The following is a 17708-nucleotide window of genomic DNA, read 5'->3' on the forward strand; positions in this document are numbered from 1 at the left end:
GGGGGAAGGGGGGGGAAGGGAGGGAGGGAGGGGCCCCTGCCTTATTCCCAGAGGCCCCTCACAAACCAGAACACCTGTTCTCCCATCAGAGACTTAGGCACCAGGCGCCTTCCCCTTCTTCCTTGGAATTCGTGCGCCCTGTCCCTTGCAACCCCAATCCCATCTCCGGATCCCACCAGCCTCTCTGAGCCTCTCTGTCCACCAGCTGGACAGCACCTGGCAGAGTAGACATTTGATGAACAAAATTCCTCTCCTCTCACCTGCCTGAAGTTTTAAGGTGGAACTGTAACACGTAGAGGCAGCCAAGGGGCAAGAATTAGTGGTGACAAAATTTGGGAGGCAATCCTCTGTGTGCTCGCCCACACAGGTCGGGCAGCTATGGGAAGCAGATATGATAGACTTAGGAGCGCTGGCCTTGAGTTTCACAAAAGGCTCCAAACTGGTGAGGTTGTTGCAGAGATAAGACCGGCAGACGCGACTGTAGGAGGCAATGGACACTCCGGGTGGGGAGACAAGGTACGAGATTTGCGCGGGGTAAGACGAAAATGAGCTGCAGCCTTTAAAGCCCACAACTCCCCTTGCAGTCCCTGAGGAGCAGAGGATTGAGAGAGCTCAGCTCAGTGTCACTGGCCTCACCCAGAGTCCTCCCTCCCCCCAGCTCTTTCTGCACCCATCCTGCCTGTCACAATCTTTGCCTCCCTCCCCAACCCGTGTCCACTCAGTGCAACTGCACAGGGCTCAGATGCTGGGGTCTCCATCTGGATCTCCTCATTCTTCCTGTGCAGGACCACCCCCGCCCCCACTCCTCTCTCCCTTGTGCCCTCCTCCAGGGATCTGTCCACCTCCATTCTACCCACTTATCCAGCCCACACCACAACCAGTGGAGCTGTGCTCCTCTCCTGCCAGTGTCTGACATCATCCAGAACATAAATAATGGCCAGGCACAGGGGCTCATGCCTGTAATCCTGACACTTTGGGAGGCCAAGGTGGGCAGATCACTTGAGCTCAGGAGTTTGAGACCAGCCTGGGCAACATAGTAAGACTCCCCATCTCAAAAAAAATTTGTTTATATATATATAGTAACTATGTGGAATTCCAGTCTAGAGTCCCTGGGTGCTGGGAGCGGAGCTGGAGGTCAGAAGAGCAAGCAAAAGGAAATGGATGAAACTTAACCTGCTTCACCTGTCTCAATGAACACTAGCGTCTCCTCGCAGCCCTCTTGCAGCTTACACACCATGTTCCTCATCAGAAGCCACTTCCAGTTATGGAAAGCAACAGCTCTGAATCTTGAAGCTGTGGCTTCATAGCACAAAAGAGCTCCAACCCCTAAAAAGAGAATGTTCTCCCAGTCATTGGCCCCTCACATCACCTTCTGAGCCCTTGAACTGCTAACCAAGAGTTCAGTCCCCATAGGTCCTGTCCCCAGCGAAACCTAGATACCCAGCCCTCCTTCCACCAGTGACATGAATCCAGCCTCCCACCTTTCTGGGTCTTATAGCATCCAGCCCCACAGGACATACGAGGCAGAGTGGAGATGGCCCCCAGAAGGCAGAACAGCTGCACAAGTCTCAAATGCTGGGGTCCCATGGTCCTGTGTCTGGGTCCTGGGTGCTAGAGGTCAGTCTGAAATCAGTTTCAGTCTGGATCCCAAGCTCAGTTCCCGTCAGTCCCCAAATTCTTTGTCCACTTGTCTCTGGGTCACTGTTTCTGGAGCAGAAAGTTGATTGCGTCAGCTTCTGGGACATAGGCTCCCTCAGATCTTCTGGATCACAGGTCTTCCCATCTCCACTATCTGCCCTCCAGTCTAACCTGCACCACCCACCATGTTAGCTTCTCAAAGCAGGACTCTCACTCTCCCATTTATGTCCTCCCATTGGACAAGGTGCTGAGCAGAGAATCCTGGCTTATTGATAATGCAGGCTGTTCTCCAGCCAGAGGCAATGAGATCAGAGCAACAAATGGATGCTTCAAACTCGTGTGCGTGTGTGTGTGTAAGTTAACATATCACTAAATAACCCTTGGTTCAATATGGAAATTTAAAAGTATTTAGAACTGAGGTGAGGAGCAGTGGCTCATGCCTGTAATCCCGTCACTTTGGGAGGCTGAGGCAGGCGGATCACCTGAGGTCAGGAGTCCAAGACCAGCCTGCCAACATGGTAAAACCCCATCTCTACTAAAAAATATAAATTAGCCAGGGGTGATGGCACAAGCCTATAGTGCCAACTACTCAGGAGGCTGAAGCATGAGAATCGCTTGAACCCAGGAGGCGGGGGTTGCAGTGAACTGAGATCGCGCCACTGCACTCCAGCCTGGGCAACAGACAGGGACTCCATTTAAAAAAAAAAAAAGTATTTAGAACTTAATAATAATAAACATACTACATAACACACACATTCACACACAGACATAGACACAGACACACACACACACACATAAGTGCATGTCAAATCTGCTGAAAACTGAGTAAGGTCTGAAGTCTAGTTAAACAGTACTGTACACCAGCCCAGGCATCACGACAAAACGCCATCTCTACAAAATATACAAAAATTGGCCAGGCATGGTGGCGTGCACCTGTGGTCCCAGCCACTTGGGAGGCTGAGGTGGGAGGACGACTTGAGCCCCAGGGATGGAGGTTGTAGTGAGTAGAGATTATACAAACAGTATTGTACAAATGTCAATTTCCTGCTCGTATACTATGGTTATATAAGATGCCCCTATAGGGAAGATGGAGGAAGGATTCAAGGAACTCTATGTACCACTTTTGCAACTTCCTGTAAGCCAATAATCATTTCAAAATTAAAGGGTTTTTAAAATATATACATCAAAATTTGAGACACAGCTAATGCAGTATTTAGAAGTAAATTTATACTTTTAAATACATGTATCAGGAAATATGAAGCATTAAAAAATAAATATGTTCATGAATTAGCTCAAGAAATTGTATAAGGAGCAACAAAGCAAATCTCTCCTACCCAAAAAAATAATGGAAATAAGGATGATAGCAGAAATCAATGAAATAGTAAACATCAAACATCATTACAAAAAAGACCCATTTTATGAAAAGATTGAGGTAGTTCCCTGGCAAATCTGATCAAGGGAGAACATGCAGGCCGGCACAGTGGCTCATGCCTCTAATCCCAGTGCTTTGGGAGGCTGAGCCAGGAGTATCCCTTGAGGTCAGGAGTTCAAGACCAGCCTGGGCAACACAGTGGCTCATGCTGGTAATTCCAGTGCTTTGGGAGGCTGAGCCAGGAGGATTGCTCAAGGTCAGTAGGTTGAGACCAGCCTGGGCAACACCCTGTCTATACCAAAAAAAAAAAGTTTAAAAATTAGCCAAGCCTGGAGGTGCCTGTAGTCCCAGCTACTCAGGAGGCTAATGTTGAAGGATTGCTTTAGCCTCAGATCACAAGGTCAGGAGTTCGAGACCAGCCTGGCCAACAAGGTGAAACACTGTCTCTACCAAAAATACAAAAATTAGCCAGGCATGGTGGTGCGTGCCTGTAGCCCCAGCTACTAGGGAGGCTGAGGCGGGAGGATCGCTTGAACCCAGAAGCTGGAGGTTGCAGTGAGCCGAGATCATGCCACTGCACTCCAGCCCAGGCAACAGAACAAGACCCTGTCTCAAAAAACAAACAAACAAACAAACAAACAAATAAACAGAAACAGTGAAGAAATGCACAAACCCAACAATAACCAGAGAAATGCAATCCCTCAACTGTACATCTATCATACTGCTAAGGATCAGAAAGAGGGGAAAAGTCAAGTGTTGGCAGGAATGTGGGGATAAAGCAACCTTTGGCCCCTGCTGCTCATGGGATTATTTGGAGGGTTGGGGAATAAGACACTATTTCTGGACTCTGAGAAACACAGGAGCTAAGAGTTCTGACCAGGATCTCGGGCCCAAAGCAGCATTGCAGGGGTCTGACACTACACGGTCAAATTGGGTTTATGAATACCATTTCTAGTATACCCTACATAGGTATTTCAAAAATTTCCACCTTCATCTACAAAGGAACATGCACAATAATGGAGCATTTTCTGAGACAGGGTCTTGCTCTGTTGCCCAAGCTGGAGGGCAGTTGTGCTCACTGTAGTCCCCACCTGCCAGGCTCAAGCAATCCTCTCACATCAGCCACCCAAATAGCTGGGACTACAGGTGTGTGCCAACACACCCACCTTTGTAGCGATGGGGTTTTTCCATGTTGCCCCAGCTGTTATCAAACTCCTGGGCTCAAGCAATCCACCCACCTAGGCCTCCCAAAGTGCTGGGATTACAGGCATGAGCTCCCGTGCCCAGCGAATCCAGCATTATTGTGGTGATGGTAGGTTGAGACAATGGGAGCTTCCCTCTCTGAGACCAAGTGAATGCAAAACATGCTGGGGATGTACACTATGACTATCACACAGGAGTTGGAAGCAGTTGATTAGACGTACACAGGATGTGACGCAGGGTGCAGTGGCTCACGCCTGTAATCCCAGCACTTTGGGAGGCTGAGGCGGGCCAATCACTTGAGGTCAGGAGTTCAAGACCAGCCTGGTCAACATGGCAAAACCCCGACTCTACTAAAAGTACAAAAATTAGTCGAGTGTGGTGGTGGGAGCCTGTAATCCCAGCTACTCAAGAGGCTGTGGCAGCAGGAGAATCACTTGAACCCGGGAGGTGGAGGGTGCAGTGAGCCGAGATCACACCATCGCACCCCAGCCTGGGCAGTAAGAGTGAAACTCCATCTTAAAAAAAAAAAAATGTACGCATGATGACAGAATGACAGAATGTATACATGGATAGATTGTAAAAGCAGAGTGCTGATCATTTTAAATAGTAGATAACACAGTATCACTTGCATAAATTAAAAACTCAAATACAGGTTGGGTGTCGTGGTTCATGCCTGTGATCCCAGCACCTTGGGAGGCCGAGGCAGGCAGGTCACTTCAGGCCAGGAGTTTGGGGCCAGACTGGCCAATATGGGAAAACTCCATCTCTTAAAAAAAAAAAAAAAAAAAAAAAAAAAAAAAAAAACAATAAAAAAACACTACACGCATCCTGGGAGAACACACACACAAACCAAAAGATACATATTATTAACCACCTCAGAATAAAAACTGCCTATAAGAAGGTTAGGGAATGAAAGTGGGGAATTGGTGGAAAATAACAGTGTAGGAGGGGGTACAAAGATCATAGACCTTGGCCTCAGAGACCCAGGTTAGAATCTTTACCCCTTCCCTTACTAGCTGTACAATTTGTTGAACTCAGAGCCTACTACCTTGTTTATAAAATAGAGTATAATACAACTCATAGGGTCAATAAAATTATTATCATAAGTGTTAGGCAAATGCTAAGCTCTTTATAATTGTTAGTTACCCTGTTCCTCCACCACCATCCCTCCCTCCCACACCCACTTCCTCTTACTCTCTCTCCACTACCTAAAGGATCAAGTTCATCCTCTTTAGCTGGCCTTTAAGCCTCCCCTGACGCCACCCCACCCCAGATCAGCGCCACCCAACCTTTCCAATTTTATCTAGGACAGCTCCCCTGCCCAGCAGTCCAGCTAGAGGTCACGTCGGCCACCCTTTTCTGTCTGCAATGCCTCAGACACACGTGCTCTGTAACCCAGAAATCTGTGGCCAAGAAAGGTGCTAAGACCCACAGAAAAGCTGGGACACAGGAAAGAGAAAGGAAGGCTGACAAAGGATCTCACGGCGGCGGGGACTAGGCCAATCAGAGAATATGGCACACGCCAGCCTGAGATGCAGAACAACTGGACCCAACGAGCTGAGTACAAGTGGAGACGAAACCAGAAAAGACTGAAATTCTCAAGCAAAAAAAAAAAAAAAAGGATGGAGCAGTAGTCAAGAGGGGATGCCACCCCTACAAAAGACAAACAAATTGATGGAATGGAACCTTGCAGGGAGACAGAGGACCAGCAGAGAGAGGGAGGCGTAGGAAAATGAGGAGTGGGGCACAAAGGCGGGGTTCTCAGGGAGAAGAGGAGTCGATCTCTGAGGGCGGAAAAAGGGACACAGAGTGGGCTGCACAGAGAAAAGGGGCCAAAGCAGAGAAGATGGCGGATGGCGTGAGACAGAGCTCACAGAGATACCCAGAGAAGGCGACGATTACACAGAGAAGCCCCCAGAGGGGTGAACTCTTGAGGAAGATGAACGCGGACCGTGGAGCCAGCCGGAAATTCAGAAAAACTAGAGGCGTCCCGGGTAGCGAAGGAAGCGGGGAAGGGGCCAGGCTATCAGGGAATGAAGCACGGGAGAAAATAGGTTCGAGAGAAAGGGAAAATCCGAGATTAGGAAAATCACAACCGACACAAAGGCAGCTTGGGAGACACAAGGAAAGGGGTGCAATTTGAGGAAGGAGGGCCCGCTAAGCAAGCAGGGAAATCACAGGGCTGGGAGAGAACGCATAAAGGAAGGGTAGCTCAGGAGTTGTGGGGCACCGGAAGGGAAATAATAGAAAACGCGGGCGTCCACGCAGCAAAAACAGGCCACTCGCGAAGTCGAGGTAGAAGGCAAGCAAAGGCCAGAAGCAAGGCTACCCGTGGGCAGACCGGGCTTAGTCAACGCCCCAGGGGCGGGGCCAGGCGGGCCGTTCCTGGGGGGAGGGGCCAGCCTCAGTGCAAGAGGGAGAGTACTCGACGCCCCATTGGCCACCTGCCTTGAGAGAGGAAAGACAGTCTGGCCAGGCAGGACGCAAGGAGGGAGGGGCAGGGGTGGCGCGAGACTCAACTCGAAGCGCTATTGGCAGGACTGATAGACTTGCGCGCCAAGAAGCTGGCAGAAGGGAAGGGGCGGGACATCAGTTCAGGATCTCAAACCGCATTGGTCGTCCACCTGGGCGGACAGAGGCGATGCTTGAAGTTCATTGGTCCTTGTGAGACAGGGCAAGAAAAGCAGCGCGAGCGTGGCCGTTCCTCTGGCCACTTTCTCGCAGTGACCTTGGGCATCTTCTTGACTGAATCTGACTCCATTGGAGGCTGTGGTAACCGTGAACCAGCTGCACGAACACGGCCCCTCCTGCCTTTCCGTCCTCCTCCCTGTTAGCTGGACTCCCTACCCCAGGCATCCCCTCGCCTGCCCCTCGCGCCCCTCCCGCCCTCGCGCCCCCTCTCCCCTTCCCCGCCTCGCGGGCCCCTTGGCGCGTTCCCCGTGCTGCACTCGCTCCCTGGGGCACGGGAAGGGGGGAGGGGGGAATGCATGAAATTAATTGTTAGGAGTGGGCACAGGGGCAGGAAGTGCTGGACACAGCAACTGCACGGGTTTACGCAAAAACCTGAATAATGTGTGGGCACAAGAGAGACATTAGTGCCCCGAGGAGAAGGTTTTTGGCCAAGATCAGGGCCTAGCACATGACAGGGCTCAGTAACGATGTGTGGAATGAATGAAGGAGTGAAGGAAAATAACTTGAAAGTGGGGCAGGTGGCGGGTGTGGTGGCTCACGCCTGTAATCCCAACACTTTGGGAGGCCGAAGCAGGCAGGTCACTTGAGGTCAGGAATTCAAGACCAGCCTGGCCAACATGGTGAAACCCTGTCTCTACTAAAAATACAAAAATTAGACGGTCATGGTGGCACAGGCCTGTAATCCCAGATACTCGGGAGGCTGAGGCAGAATTGCTTGAACCCAGGAGGCGGAAATTGCAGTGAGCCGGGAACGCACCACTGCACACCAGCCTGGGCTACAGAGCGAGACTCCATCTCAAAACAAAAAAAAGAAAGAAAGTGGGACAAGGGAGCCGAGCGCAGTGGGTCCAGCCTGTGGTCCCAGCTACTCGGGTGGCTGCAGCGGGAGGATTGCTTGAGCTCAGGAGGTGGAGGCCACAGTGAGCCATGATCGCGCCACAGCGCTCCAGCCTGGGCAACAGAGGGAGACCCTGTCAATAAAAAAAAAAGAAAGTGGAGCAGGGAATCCGTGAGAAGAATGTAATTATTGGGGGTGTAAGAGAGGGTTCTGATTTAAAGGGGTACAAGAACAAAATAAGACTGAAGAAATGCAAGGAGGCAGTTGCTTTGCAGGGCATAGATGAAACTAAGAATTGAAATTGAACTAAGAATTGAAAGGGGCATAAAACTACTGGTAGGCATTGGATAAATGCATGACAGTGGGGTGAGCATTATTGAAGAGGATGCCAGGAAACACTGTTGGGATGGAACAGGGTGCTTGTGAAAAGGTAGTGTAGGACTCGCTGAAGCGGTATGGAAGGACATGAGTAGGCCAGAACCTGGGATGTGTGTGTGGGTGGGAAGGTGTTTGGATTGAAAGAAAAGAATGTTTGAACTGAAAGAATAAAGAAGACCAGGCACAGCAGTTCATGCCTGTAATCCTAGCACTGTGGGAGGCCAAGGCAGGAGGATCACTTGAGCCCAGGAGTTCGAGACCAGCCTGGGAAACATAGTGAGACCTTGTCTCTATAAAATAAAATAGGCCGGGCGCGGTGGCTACAAGCCTGTAATCCCAGCACTTTGGGAGGCCCGAGACGGCGGAATCACGGGTCAGGAGATCGAGCCATCCTGGGCTAACACAGTGAACCCATCTCTACTAAAATACAAAAAAAAAAACTTAGCTGGGCGAGGTGGCGGCGGCTGTAGTCCCAGCTACTCGGAGGCTGAGGCGGGAGAATGGCGCAAACCGGGAGGCGAGCCTTGCAGTGAGCTGAGATCCGGCCACTGCACTCAGTCCGGGCGGACAGAGCGAACTCCGCCTCAAAATAAAGTATAAATAATAAATAATATAAATAAATAAAACACTTTTAAAAAAAAAAATTTTTTTTGAGACGGAATCTCGCTCTGTCACTGAGGCTAGAGTGCAGTGGTGTGGCTATGCTCACCCTCCACTCCTACCCCTAGATCCATGGAACCCAGTGACATGCCTGCTGGCTACCACTGCCCCTCAGACTCTACCCCCCGGGATGAGACCAGAGACCCCCAGGGCACAGAGCTGATCCCCAGGAGAGCCATCAGCCGCTCTCCAACCTGCGCCCGCTGCCGCAACCACGGTGTCACCGCCCACCTCAAGGGCCACAAGCGCCTCTGCCTCTTCCAGGCTTGCGAGTGTCACAAATGTGTCCTCATCCTGTGAGTATGAGGTCTAGGAGGGGAGGAGGATGGGCCTCCTCCAAAGGGTGACTGACCTTTGACTCACAACTCCCCACTTTTAGGGAGCGCCGCAGGGTCATGGCTGCCCAGGTGGCCTTGCGTAGGCAGCAGGAAGCGCAGCTAAAGAAGCACCTGATGAGGAGAGGGGAAGCCTCTCCCAAAGCTCCCAACCACTTCAGAAAGGGAACCACTCGACCACAGGTCCCCTGTGAGTGTCTCTAACCAGCGACAGGGCAGGGGTTTGGGTGTAGGAGGCAGATGTGGGAAAAAGAGGCCCAGCCCTGTTGCTGAATTGGTGTGCAACCTTGAACTAAGGGTTTCTACTCCCTCAGCCTCGGCTTCCCCAGCGTTGAGAGAATGCAGCAAGTTCTGTGGGTCAAAAATGGGCTAGAGGCCAGGCGCAGTGGCTCACGCCTGTAATCCCAGCACTTTGGGAGGCTAAGGCAGGCAGACCACGAGGTCAAGAGATCGAGACCATCCTGGCCAATATGGTGAAACCCCGTCTCTACTAAAAATACAAAACTTAGCTGGGCTTGGTGGCGCACGCCTGTAGTCCCAGCTACTCAGGAGGCTGAAGCAGGAGAACCACTTGAACCTGGGAGGTGGAAGTTGTAGTGAACCAAGATCACGCCACTGCACTCCAGCCTGGGCAACAGAGCAAGACTCCATCTCAAAAAAAAAAAAAGGGCTAAATGGGGAAGATGAGAACTGTCTGGGGTTGGGGTAGGATAGGAGTCAGGAGAAAGGGCTTATTAGAGCTCTCCCTGGTCCTTCACAGCTGGAAAGGAGAACATAGCACCCCAGCCTCAGACCCCCCATGGGGCAGTCCTGCTGGCACCAACACCTCCTGGGAAGGTAAGGAGAGGCTGGGGCCTGAGAAAGTGTCCCCCACCCTAGTTCCTATCCAGACCTTTTCTTCTGTGCCCTCAACACCTGGGTTCTAGCCCCAGCCCTAGTTTGCTGTGTAATCTGGTCAAATCACTGTTCTTCTCTAGGCAAAATGAGAGGAAAATGAGGGCCTCCCAGCTCTAAAGTTTTGGGGTTCTGCCCGCATCCCAGAATACACTCAGTCCTTCTTCAGCCTTGTACCCAACTCCAGTGTGTGCCCTCTGCCCCTACAGAACTCCTGTGGGCCTCTGCTGCTCAGCCGTCCCCCGGAAGCCTTGCCCTTGTCCTGGACTCCAGTGCCTCCTGGCCCTTGGGTTCCTGGACACTGGCTGCCTCCAGGCCTCTCCATGCCACCACCAGTGGTGTGCCGCTTGCTGTACCAAGAACCTGCTCTCTCTCTGCCTCCCTTCCCTGGTAAGATGATAATTCAACATTCATTCAACAGATATTTGAGTGCCAATCTGCCACATATTGGAGAGGGAAGAGGAAGAAAGCACACATGGGGAGAGGGAGGAAAGAAACTATGACCTTGACCCCTATACACTCTGCATTCTTTTATTCTCATTAGGCTTTGACCCTGGCACCTCCCTCCAGCTGCCCACTCATGGGCCCTTCACCACCTGCCCAGGATCTCACCCAGTACTGACAGCTCCTCTTTCTGGAGAGCCCCAAGGGCCCCCTAGCCAACCCCGCACGTGAGTAGGGAGAGAAGGATGTGTATCATGAACCTAAGCCTGTGCTGTGTCCAACCACAATGCTGATGTCCAACCCCAGTGGATAATAAAGATGAAAAGGTCTCTGACTAATAGGCAAGGCAGAGCTCTCCTAGTACTGCCATTTCCTAGCTATGATGCTTTGGACAATTATCTTTACCTCTCTGAGCCTGTTTTTCTATCAGTAAATTGGAGACACTATTACTTACCTCTCTGGTTGTTGTAAGAATTAGCAGTAATGGACCGGGCTCGGTGGCTCAAGCCTGTAATCCCAGCACTTTGTGAGGCCGAGGCGGGCAGATCACGAGGTCAGGAGATCCAGACCATCGTGGCTAACACGATGAAACCCCGTCTCTACTAAAAATACAAAAAAATTAGCCAGGCGTGGTGGCGGGTGCCTGTAGTCCCAGCTGCTTGGAAGGCTGAAGCAGGAGAATGGCGTGAACCCGGGAGGTGGAGCTTATAGTGAGCTGAGATTGCCACCTGCACTCCAGGCTGGGCAACAGAGCAAGACTCCATCTCAAAAATAAATAAATAAATAAAAAGAATTAGCAATAATGTATGGAATAGACCCTTTAATGGTAGCTGTTATATCTGCTTAGACAGATTTGATGGGGTAAGATTGCCTGCTGATATGGGGGCGCAGTGATGGTGAGAGCCTCAGAAACCCAGGAGAGGGGCCAGAGGACATTAGGGAAAGCTTCCCAAAGGTGAGCCAAGCTCTCCTTCAAGTTCTATGGGGATTGGGGAACTGGGGGAATGGGACCCAGACTCTGATAGGGCAGGGACAGTAATCCCAGTCTTCTAGGTGTTTTTTTAAAAACTGATATCAGGGCCGGGCGCGGTGGCTCAAGCCTGTAATCCCAGCACTTTGGGAGGCCGAGGCAGGCGGATCACAAGGTCAGGAGATCGAGACCATCCTGGCTAACACGGTGAAACCCCATCTCTACTAAAAAATACAAAAAACTAGCCGGGCGAGGTGGCGGGCGCCTGTAGTCCCAGCTACTCGGGAGGCTGAGGCAGGGGAATGGCGTGAACCCGGGAGGCGGAGCTTGCAGTGAGCTGAGATCTGGCCAGTGCACTCCAGCTTGGGTGACAGAGCAAGACTCCGTCTCAAAAAAAAGAAAAAAAAAAAAAAACTGATATCAGGTGGGGAGTGAGCCAAAGTTTCATCATACGAAAATGTTAGATGGGGTGGGTAGGTCAGTGAGGGAGTGGTTGATTATTTTTATAAGTGGGTTGGATTTGGGTGTTGTGATCATTAGTGTTTTTGTAGTTGAAATACAACGGGGCCTGGTGGCTCACACCCGTAATCCCAACACTTCGGGAGACTGAGGTGGGAGGATTGCTTGAGGCCAAGAGTTTGAGACTACCTGAGTAACTGAGTGAGACCTCGTCTCTACAAAAAAATTAAAACAGCCAGGAATGGTGGTACACACCTGTTTTCCTAGCTACTTAGGAGGCTGAGGTGGGAAGATGGTGTAGGCCCAGGAATTCAAGCTTATGGTGAGGTATGATCACCCAGCCACTGCACTCCAGCCTAGGTGACAGAGCAAGACCTTGTCTCAAAAAAAAGAGAAAAAAAGACACCAGTGATTTCCCATAATCCTCACAGTAGCCCTGGGAGGAAAAGCTAGCAAGGATTTTTACTTTACTGAAAACAAAATAAATCAAGACACAGCTTAATGGCCCATGGCTCTCAGATTCCCAGATAAAAACAAGGCAAAACCCTGCCCCTCTTTCAATGTGTGCATGTCTGTTCATGTGTTTAACCACCCTGGCATCTTCTCTCCTTGTTTCTAGACACTCAACTCTGATACTCCAGTCCTGTGGCACCCCAGACCCTCTTCAGCTACAGCCACAGGTCCTGGGAAAGAAGTGGGATCTAGGGTCCTGGGAGGAGGTTGAGCCTGGGAAAGGGAAAAGCAGGAAACTGAAGGAAGTGGGGGCTGAGGAACACTTAGAGGGTAGGCAGAAGGTGGGGTTCCCAGTCTGCTTGTCTCCTTTTCCCTTGCAGGCCTCTGGAGCCTCTCGCCTGGCCCGGACATCTGCCCCCTCAGAGCGGCAGCTGCAGCAAGAGGCAGCTGAAGCCCTCGTGGGACTGAAAGATTCATCCCAGGCTCCTCGTGTGACCCCTTCTGTGCCCCCTAACCCTGCCTGGATCTCCCTGCTTCACCCCTGTGGCCCACCAGGTAATGTGTTCCATGAAAGGAGAGGATGGGATAGGATGGCTGGGAAATGGAGGTCACTAAAGTACACAGGGACTAACCAAGGAGATGAGGGGGTCAGCAGGTTGAACATCTTCAGGCCCAGGACCCCAAGCTCCTCAGCCTGGCCCCTGAGATTGCAGTTGAGAGTTATTCAGTGAATCCATTTTATCAGTTTGGCACTTGACAGCAAATTTCTTGATATCAAGGAAAGTGGGGCCCTGAGAAAGGCAGGGACTTGCCCAAGGGCATATAGCGAGACAGTGGTAGGGAACCCAACACTCTGTCTCTGGACCCAGGCTGCCTGCTGAAGTCTGGTGTGGGGTCTGGCCTGGGAGGAGGTCTGATAAGTGCCTTCAAGGAGCTTCCATTCTAGTTGGGGAACCTGGATGCCTTCACAAGGCTCAGTGACAAACCTGGAGAAGACTGGAGGAACCTTGAAGAGTGAGAAACACCTAGGGGGACAGACAGGGAAAGCTGCGAATTCTCCTGTCCAAATACTGAATCAGACAAACTGGCTTGGAGCAACTGCTAGAACAGAGGAAAGGAGGCTGGAGAGGCTTCTGATACTGGAGACCCGGCATGCCAGGCTTAGGTGTCTAGACCAGCAACTGTACATGAAGGGGAGCCAGGGAACGTTTCTGAACTAAGCAAGGACAAATTCAGAGACTCTGAGCTTTAGAAAGACAAGTAGATGGCTTTGATGGAGGGTTTGGAGGAGGCAAGACTAGAGGTGGAAAAATTAGCAAGGAGGTCTGTGAAATCATCCAGGAGAACAATGATGAGACCTGGATTGGATTCCGTAAAAAGAGGGGGTTGCTAGGAGAAAAAACGGATGTGACCTGATCCTCCCCGTTCCTTCTTGCCTGTAGCTCCTGCTGGAGGAAGAGGATTCCAGCCTGTTGGTCCCGGTCTTCGACCCAGCCCAGCCCCCTCCGTTGCTCTGCATATTGGCCGTCTGGGGTCTGTCTCCCTCCTGAGCTAGAAACCTGGAGATGGAGGCTGACTTGCTGTGGCAGGGAGGTGACAGCCTGCTGGCACTGTATATTTAGTGTTTTACTTAGGGATTTATGCATGGAATTTAATGTAGTACAAGCTTTGGGCTTTTTTGTTTGTTTGTTTAAGCTTTCAGGTGCTTCATTAGCTTTCAGTTCCTTTGGTAGTGTGGGCATTTCCTTGGCTGACGGTGGATATTCTTGTACCCTTCTTGGGTCCTGGGATCTCTTGAAATCCTCAATAAAGAGAAAGTTGTGCTATTTAAGCTGACCAGCATCTATAAACGTGTTTGCATGAGTTTACATCCCAGGGTTCCATGATTCTGTACGTACCTATGCACTCATGTCTGTCTCCATGCGTGTGAAAACAGTAGAGTGTTTTCATTTTGTGTCTAGGTTTGTGTGAGTAAGCAAGAAATAAACCTTTGTTGTTTTAAGCCACTGAGATTTGGGGATTGTTACCACAGCCTAACCTAGTCTATCCGGACTGACAGAAAGGACTTGTTCAATTCACTTCTCAAAGTGAAAAATCAGTTATCCAATAGCTACCATAGATAAACACAAACTTGGATTTTTTTCTTTGTCCAAATAAGAAAAAATGATGTAAAGAAATAGCGGGGGATTCACTGATTAATTTCTAGTTCTGTGCCAGCCATAGACAGTTTCCAGCTGTCTAGAGGGGCTACCAATCAAAATGCCTACAGGGCTGAGCAGATCAAATAAATGAGTAAAGAAGGCCAGATGGACCCTGGCAAACTGAGAATGGATGCCCTGACTAAGGAGCAGCCTCCATTTGGCCCTAGCAGATTACTGCCAGGCAAGAATGTGGACTCAGTGTTGCTCCATCTTCTGATTTTTTCAAGAGAAACCGGAAAACTAGATTTCCATGTAAAACATCTTAATTTTCAAATGTTGGCTCAGTTTTCTTCTTTAAATTCTATACGTGCCAAATAAAACATATTTTCAGGCTAGCTTTGGCCAATGGAATACCAACTTGATACTAATCTAACATGACATTTTCTGGATGGGGAAATTGAGGCCAACCAGAATAGAAAGAATCAAGTTAGTCTTTATCACAAGTTTTTCCTCAACTAGGGAGGTTCATGTGTGTAAGTTTCGAAGGATCCATAAAAGGTTAAGAAACACTTACTACCATTTATTGAGCACCCACTCTATTTGATTCACATATCCTCACAGCAACCCTGGAAGTTATGCATGATGTTCCCATTTTACAAGTGAAGAAACAAGCTTAAAGAGGTAAAATGACTTGCCCAAGTGTTTTAGGGGAAATTTCTAGGCAGAGATTGGAGGAGTGTTCCTTTTCTTTGCCAGGCTCCAAATTAGTTAATAATGTTTGTAAAGCATTGGGCCGGGTGTGGTAGCTCACATCTGTAATCCCAGCACTTTGGGAGGCTGAGGCCCAAGGATCGCTTGAGCCTAGGAGTTTGAGACCAGCCTGAGTAACACGGGGAGACCCTGTCTCTATAAAATAAATAAATAAAAGCATAGAGTGAAAGATATACCACTCCTTTCCCCAATCAGGACTCCAGAAGACAGGTACAAGTCAAGAGTTTTCAAAAAAGTCTTTTATTTTTCTCCTCAAGGTATATTAAGAATAAGATCTTACCTGCATTTGTTTCGTAGTCCTCTGGTATCAAGTCCTTCTCCTTGAACCGTTCCGTACACAGGAAAACCGGTTGAGCTATTCCAAAGATGTGAAGACCCAGAGACCCCCTTCTCACCCTTAGAAGGGGCTCAAGGGATGTACTTGATCACTGACTCTTTTTCCTGATGTTACCTACACCCCTTGTTTTACTCAAGATGATTGATGGTGATGACATCCAATTACAACTTGTTCTTTCTTGTTTGGGATTTTGAGAGGGTGGGTTTCTTCTTCTCCCTAACAGATTACAGAGTAACAAACCTGCAGCGCTTCTCAGGAGGTACTGAGATATCAGGAGACCAAAGTCAGCTTCACACCCTTCTTCCCTCCCCTTAACTATAACTTAGACATATGATTGCTCCTTAATAGACCTGCCTAAGACTTGGTGTCCCATGCCTTCCTAGTGACAGATGACCAAGGCCACAAAGTCACAGAGAAAGGAAGCACTGGAACATGCAACATGGCTGAGACTCTGCTACTCAGCACTGACCAAGGGTCCTCTGTACACCAAGGTCACACAGCTGAGAAGGGTAAAAGAGAAAGTATAATTTGGGGTTAAAGGATGGCATGAAAAGGGGAGGAAAAGAGGAAGTGATGGAGATTGTGGGAAGGAGTAGACTAGAGAGCAGGCCCCTCTTTACAGGCCCTTCTCATTTCTCTGCCGTCCACCTCTCCTTCAGTACCTGGCTTGGGCAAGGCTTTTCACACCACTGGCCAGGCCAACTTTGTCTTTCAAATTGTTAGGGTCCCCCACTAGTGCCCGAGGGAAAGGGCCAGAGCTTCTGCAGATGTCAGTCTTAGGGAAAGGGGCAGATTTAAGAGTTGCTCATGCTTCTAAGCTGTTGCCTGTTCCAGTGCAGCACTCTTCACCTGTGGTTGTAGGGAGCCAGTAGGTTCCTGGCCTCTTCTCGGCTCTGAGAGATTACAGATAATAGACTGTAAGCACTGTTTCCTATCCCGACCCCTTTCCCACTTCCCAGTGCCAGGCAGGGAAAGGTATTGCCATGGTCCAATAAAGTGCTGAGTAAATCATCTCCCTCCTAAGCCTTCTTTGTGTACCCTCTTGGCACTCTGCAGACTTAACCAATGAGGTCCCAAATATGAAGCACCGTCCCTGTTGCTCTCTCTCCTCACAAGACTCCTCACAACAGCCACCCAGGTTTTATTTCAGGAGCTTATTTCACATTCTGCCCTTTGGGAGTCCATGCTCCTTTCACTTCAGCCCTATGTTAACTTGCTCCATTCCTGACCTCAATTCTAGTCCAACGTTGAACTGACATCATACACTTATCCCCATCCAGCCTATACGTAGACCCTCATTGCTTGGTCCACATAGGCCTCATTCTGCACCCCCGTTCCATTGCATAGCTGGCTTTGCAGCCCTGACACGTTTGCATAAATAGAGTCCTATAACCCCTACCCTGCATGGGCCTTCACAAGATCCTGAACTCTTCACAAAAGCAAAGTGCATCCTTTTCATCCAACTCAAAATAATATGTTAAGCCTCTCAGGCAGAGTTCCCTATGTTCCCAAGAGGCCACTGGTCCCTATTTCATAGCCCTGATCACCCTGAGCTGTACCTATCTATGTCTATCTATGTCTCCCCCTCAGAGAATAAGCACTCTCAGAGCAGAGGGCCTGCCTGCAGTTCCTCCCTGGGAGCTCAGAATAAATGACTGAGTAAAATACATTCTGTCTGATTCCTTAGGAATTGTTTTGTTCCTCCTGTGTTAACACACTCCAATGCTGCCCCTCTGCTCATCAAAATATGAACTGTCTGACCTCAAACCATTTTTTCTAAGACAATCTCTGTCACCCAGGCTGGAGTACAGTGCCACAGTCATGGCTCACTGCAGCCTCAACCTCCCAGGCTCAAGTGACCCTCCAGCCTCAACCTCCTGAGTAGCTGTGACTACAGGCATACACCTCCATGTGAGGCTAATTTTTATTTTTGTAGAGACAGTGTCTCACTATGTTGCCCAGGCTGGTCTTGAATGTCTGATCTCAAGCGATCCTCCTGCCTCAGCCTCCCAAAGTGCTGGGATTAGAGTTGTTTTGTTTGTGTGTATGTATTTTTGTTTCTTGTTGTTATATTAGGATTAGAGTTGTGAGCCACCGTACCCAACCAAAAAAAAAAAAAAAAAA

At 49.7% G+C, this 17708-nt stretch overlaps 2 protein-coding genes across 9 annotated transcripts in view; one reads left to right on the forward strand and one right to left on the reverse strand.

The window, feature by feature from the left end:
• The window catches only part of LYPD4 (LY6/PLAUR domain containing 4), an 11705-nt gene extending 4787 nt beyond the window's left edge, over nucleotides 1-6918 (reverse strand). The window contains exons 1-4 of one of the 6 annotated variants that reach the window (XM_017867888.1): nucleotides 6838-6918; nucleotides 1482-1707; nucleotides 1174-1326; nucleotides 261-587 (exon numbers count right to left, since the gene is read on the reverse strand). In XM_017867888.1, the coding sequence (XP_017723377.1) occupies nucleotides 261-587; nucleotides 1174-1326; nucleotides 1482-1587 (586 nt within the window). In that variant the 5' untranslated portion in view covers nucleotides 1588-1707; nucleotides 6838-6918. Of the gene's footprint in view, nucleotides 1-260; nucleotides 588-1173; nucleotides 1327-1481; nucleotides 1708-5502; nucleotides 6641-6837 lie in introns of those variants that run through there. The other 5 variants (XM_017867887.1, XM_017867886.1, XM_017867890.1 and 2 more) reach the window with 5 other exon arrangements.
• On the forward strand, nucleotides 6886-14512 carry DMRTC2 (DMRT like family C2). 3 transcript variants are annotated; one of them, XM_017867885.1, is made up of 9 exons: nucleotides 6890-6985; nucleotides 8849-9076; nucleotides 9160-9305; nucleotides 9876-9952; nucleotides 10219-10399; nucleotides 10554-10680; nucleotides 12502-12562; nucleotides 12716-12890; nucleotides 13778-14512. In XM_017867885.1, exons 2-9 carry the CDS (start codon nucleotides 8853-8855, stop codon nucleotides 13888-13890), a joined length of 1104 nt encoding a protein of 367 aa, XP_017723374.1. In that variant the 5' UTR covers nucleotides 6890-6985; nucleotides 8849-8852; the 3' UTR covers nucleotides 13891-14512. The 3 variants fall into 3 exon arrangements, with proteins under 3 accessions (XP_017723372.1, XP_017723374.1, XP_017723373.1); XM_017867883.1 differs by having other exon boundaries at nucleotides 6886-6985; nucleotides 12502-12890; nucleotides 13778-14335; XM_017867884.1 differs by lacking the exon at nucleotides 6890-6985 and adding an exon at nucleotides 7824-7924 and having other exon boundaries at nucleotides 12502-12890; nucleotides 13778-14335.
• Nucleotides 14513-17708: the final 3196 nt, after the last annotated feature.

The sequence above is a fragment of the Rhinopithecus bieti genome, unplaced genomic scaffold (genome assembly GCF_001698545.2).
Source record: "Rhinopithecus bieti isolate Rb0 unplaced genomic scaffold, ASM169854v2 scaffold_4602, whole genome shotgun sequence".
NCBI classification, from domain to species: domain Eukaryota; kingdom Metazoa; phylum Chordata; class Mammalia; order Primates; family Cercopithecidae; genus Rhinopithecus; species Rhinopithecus bieti.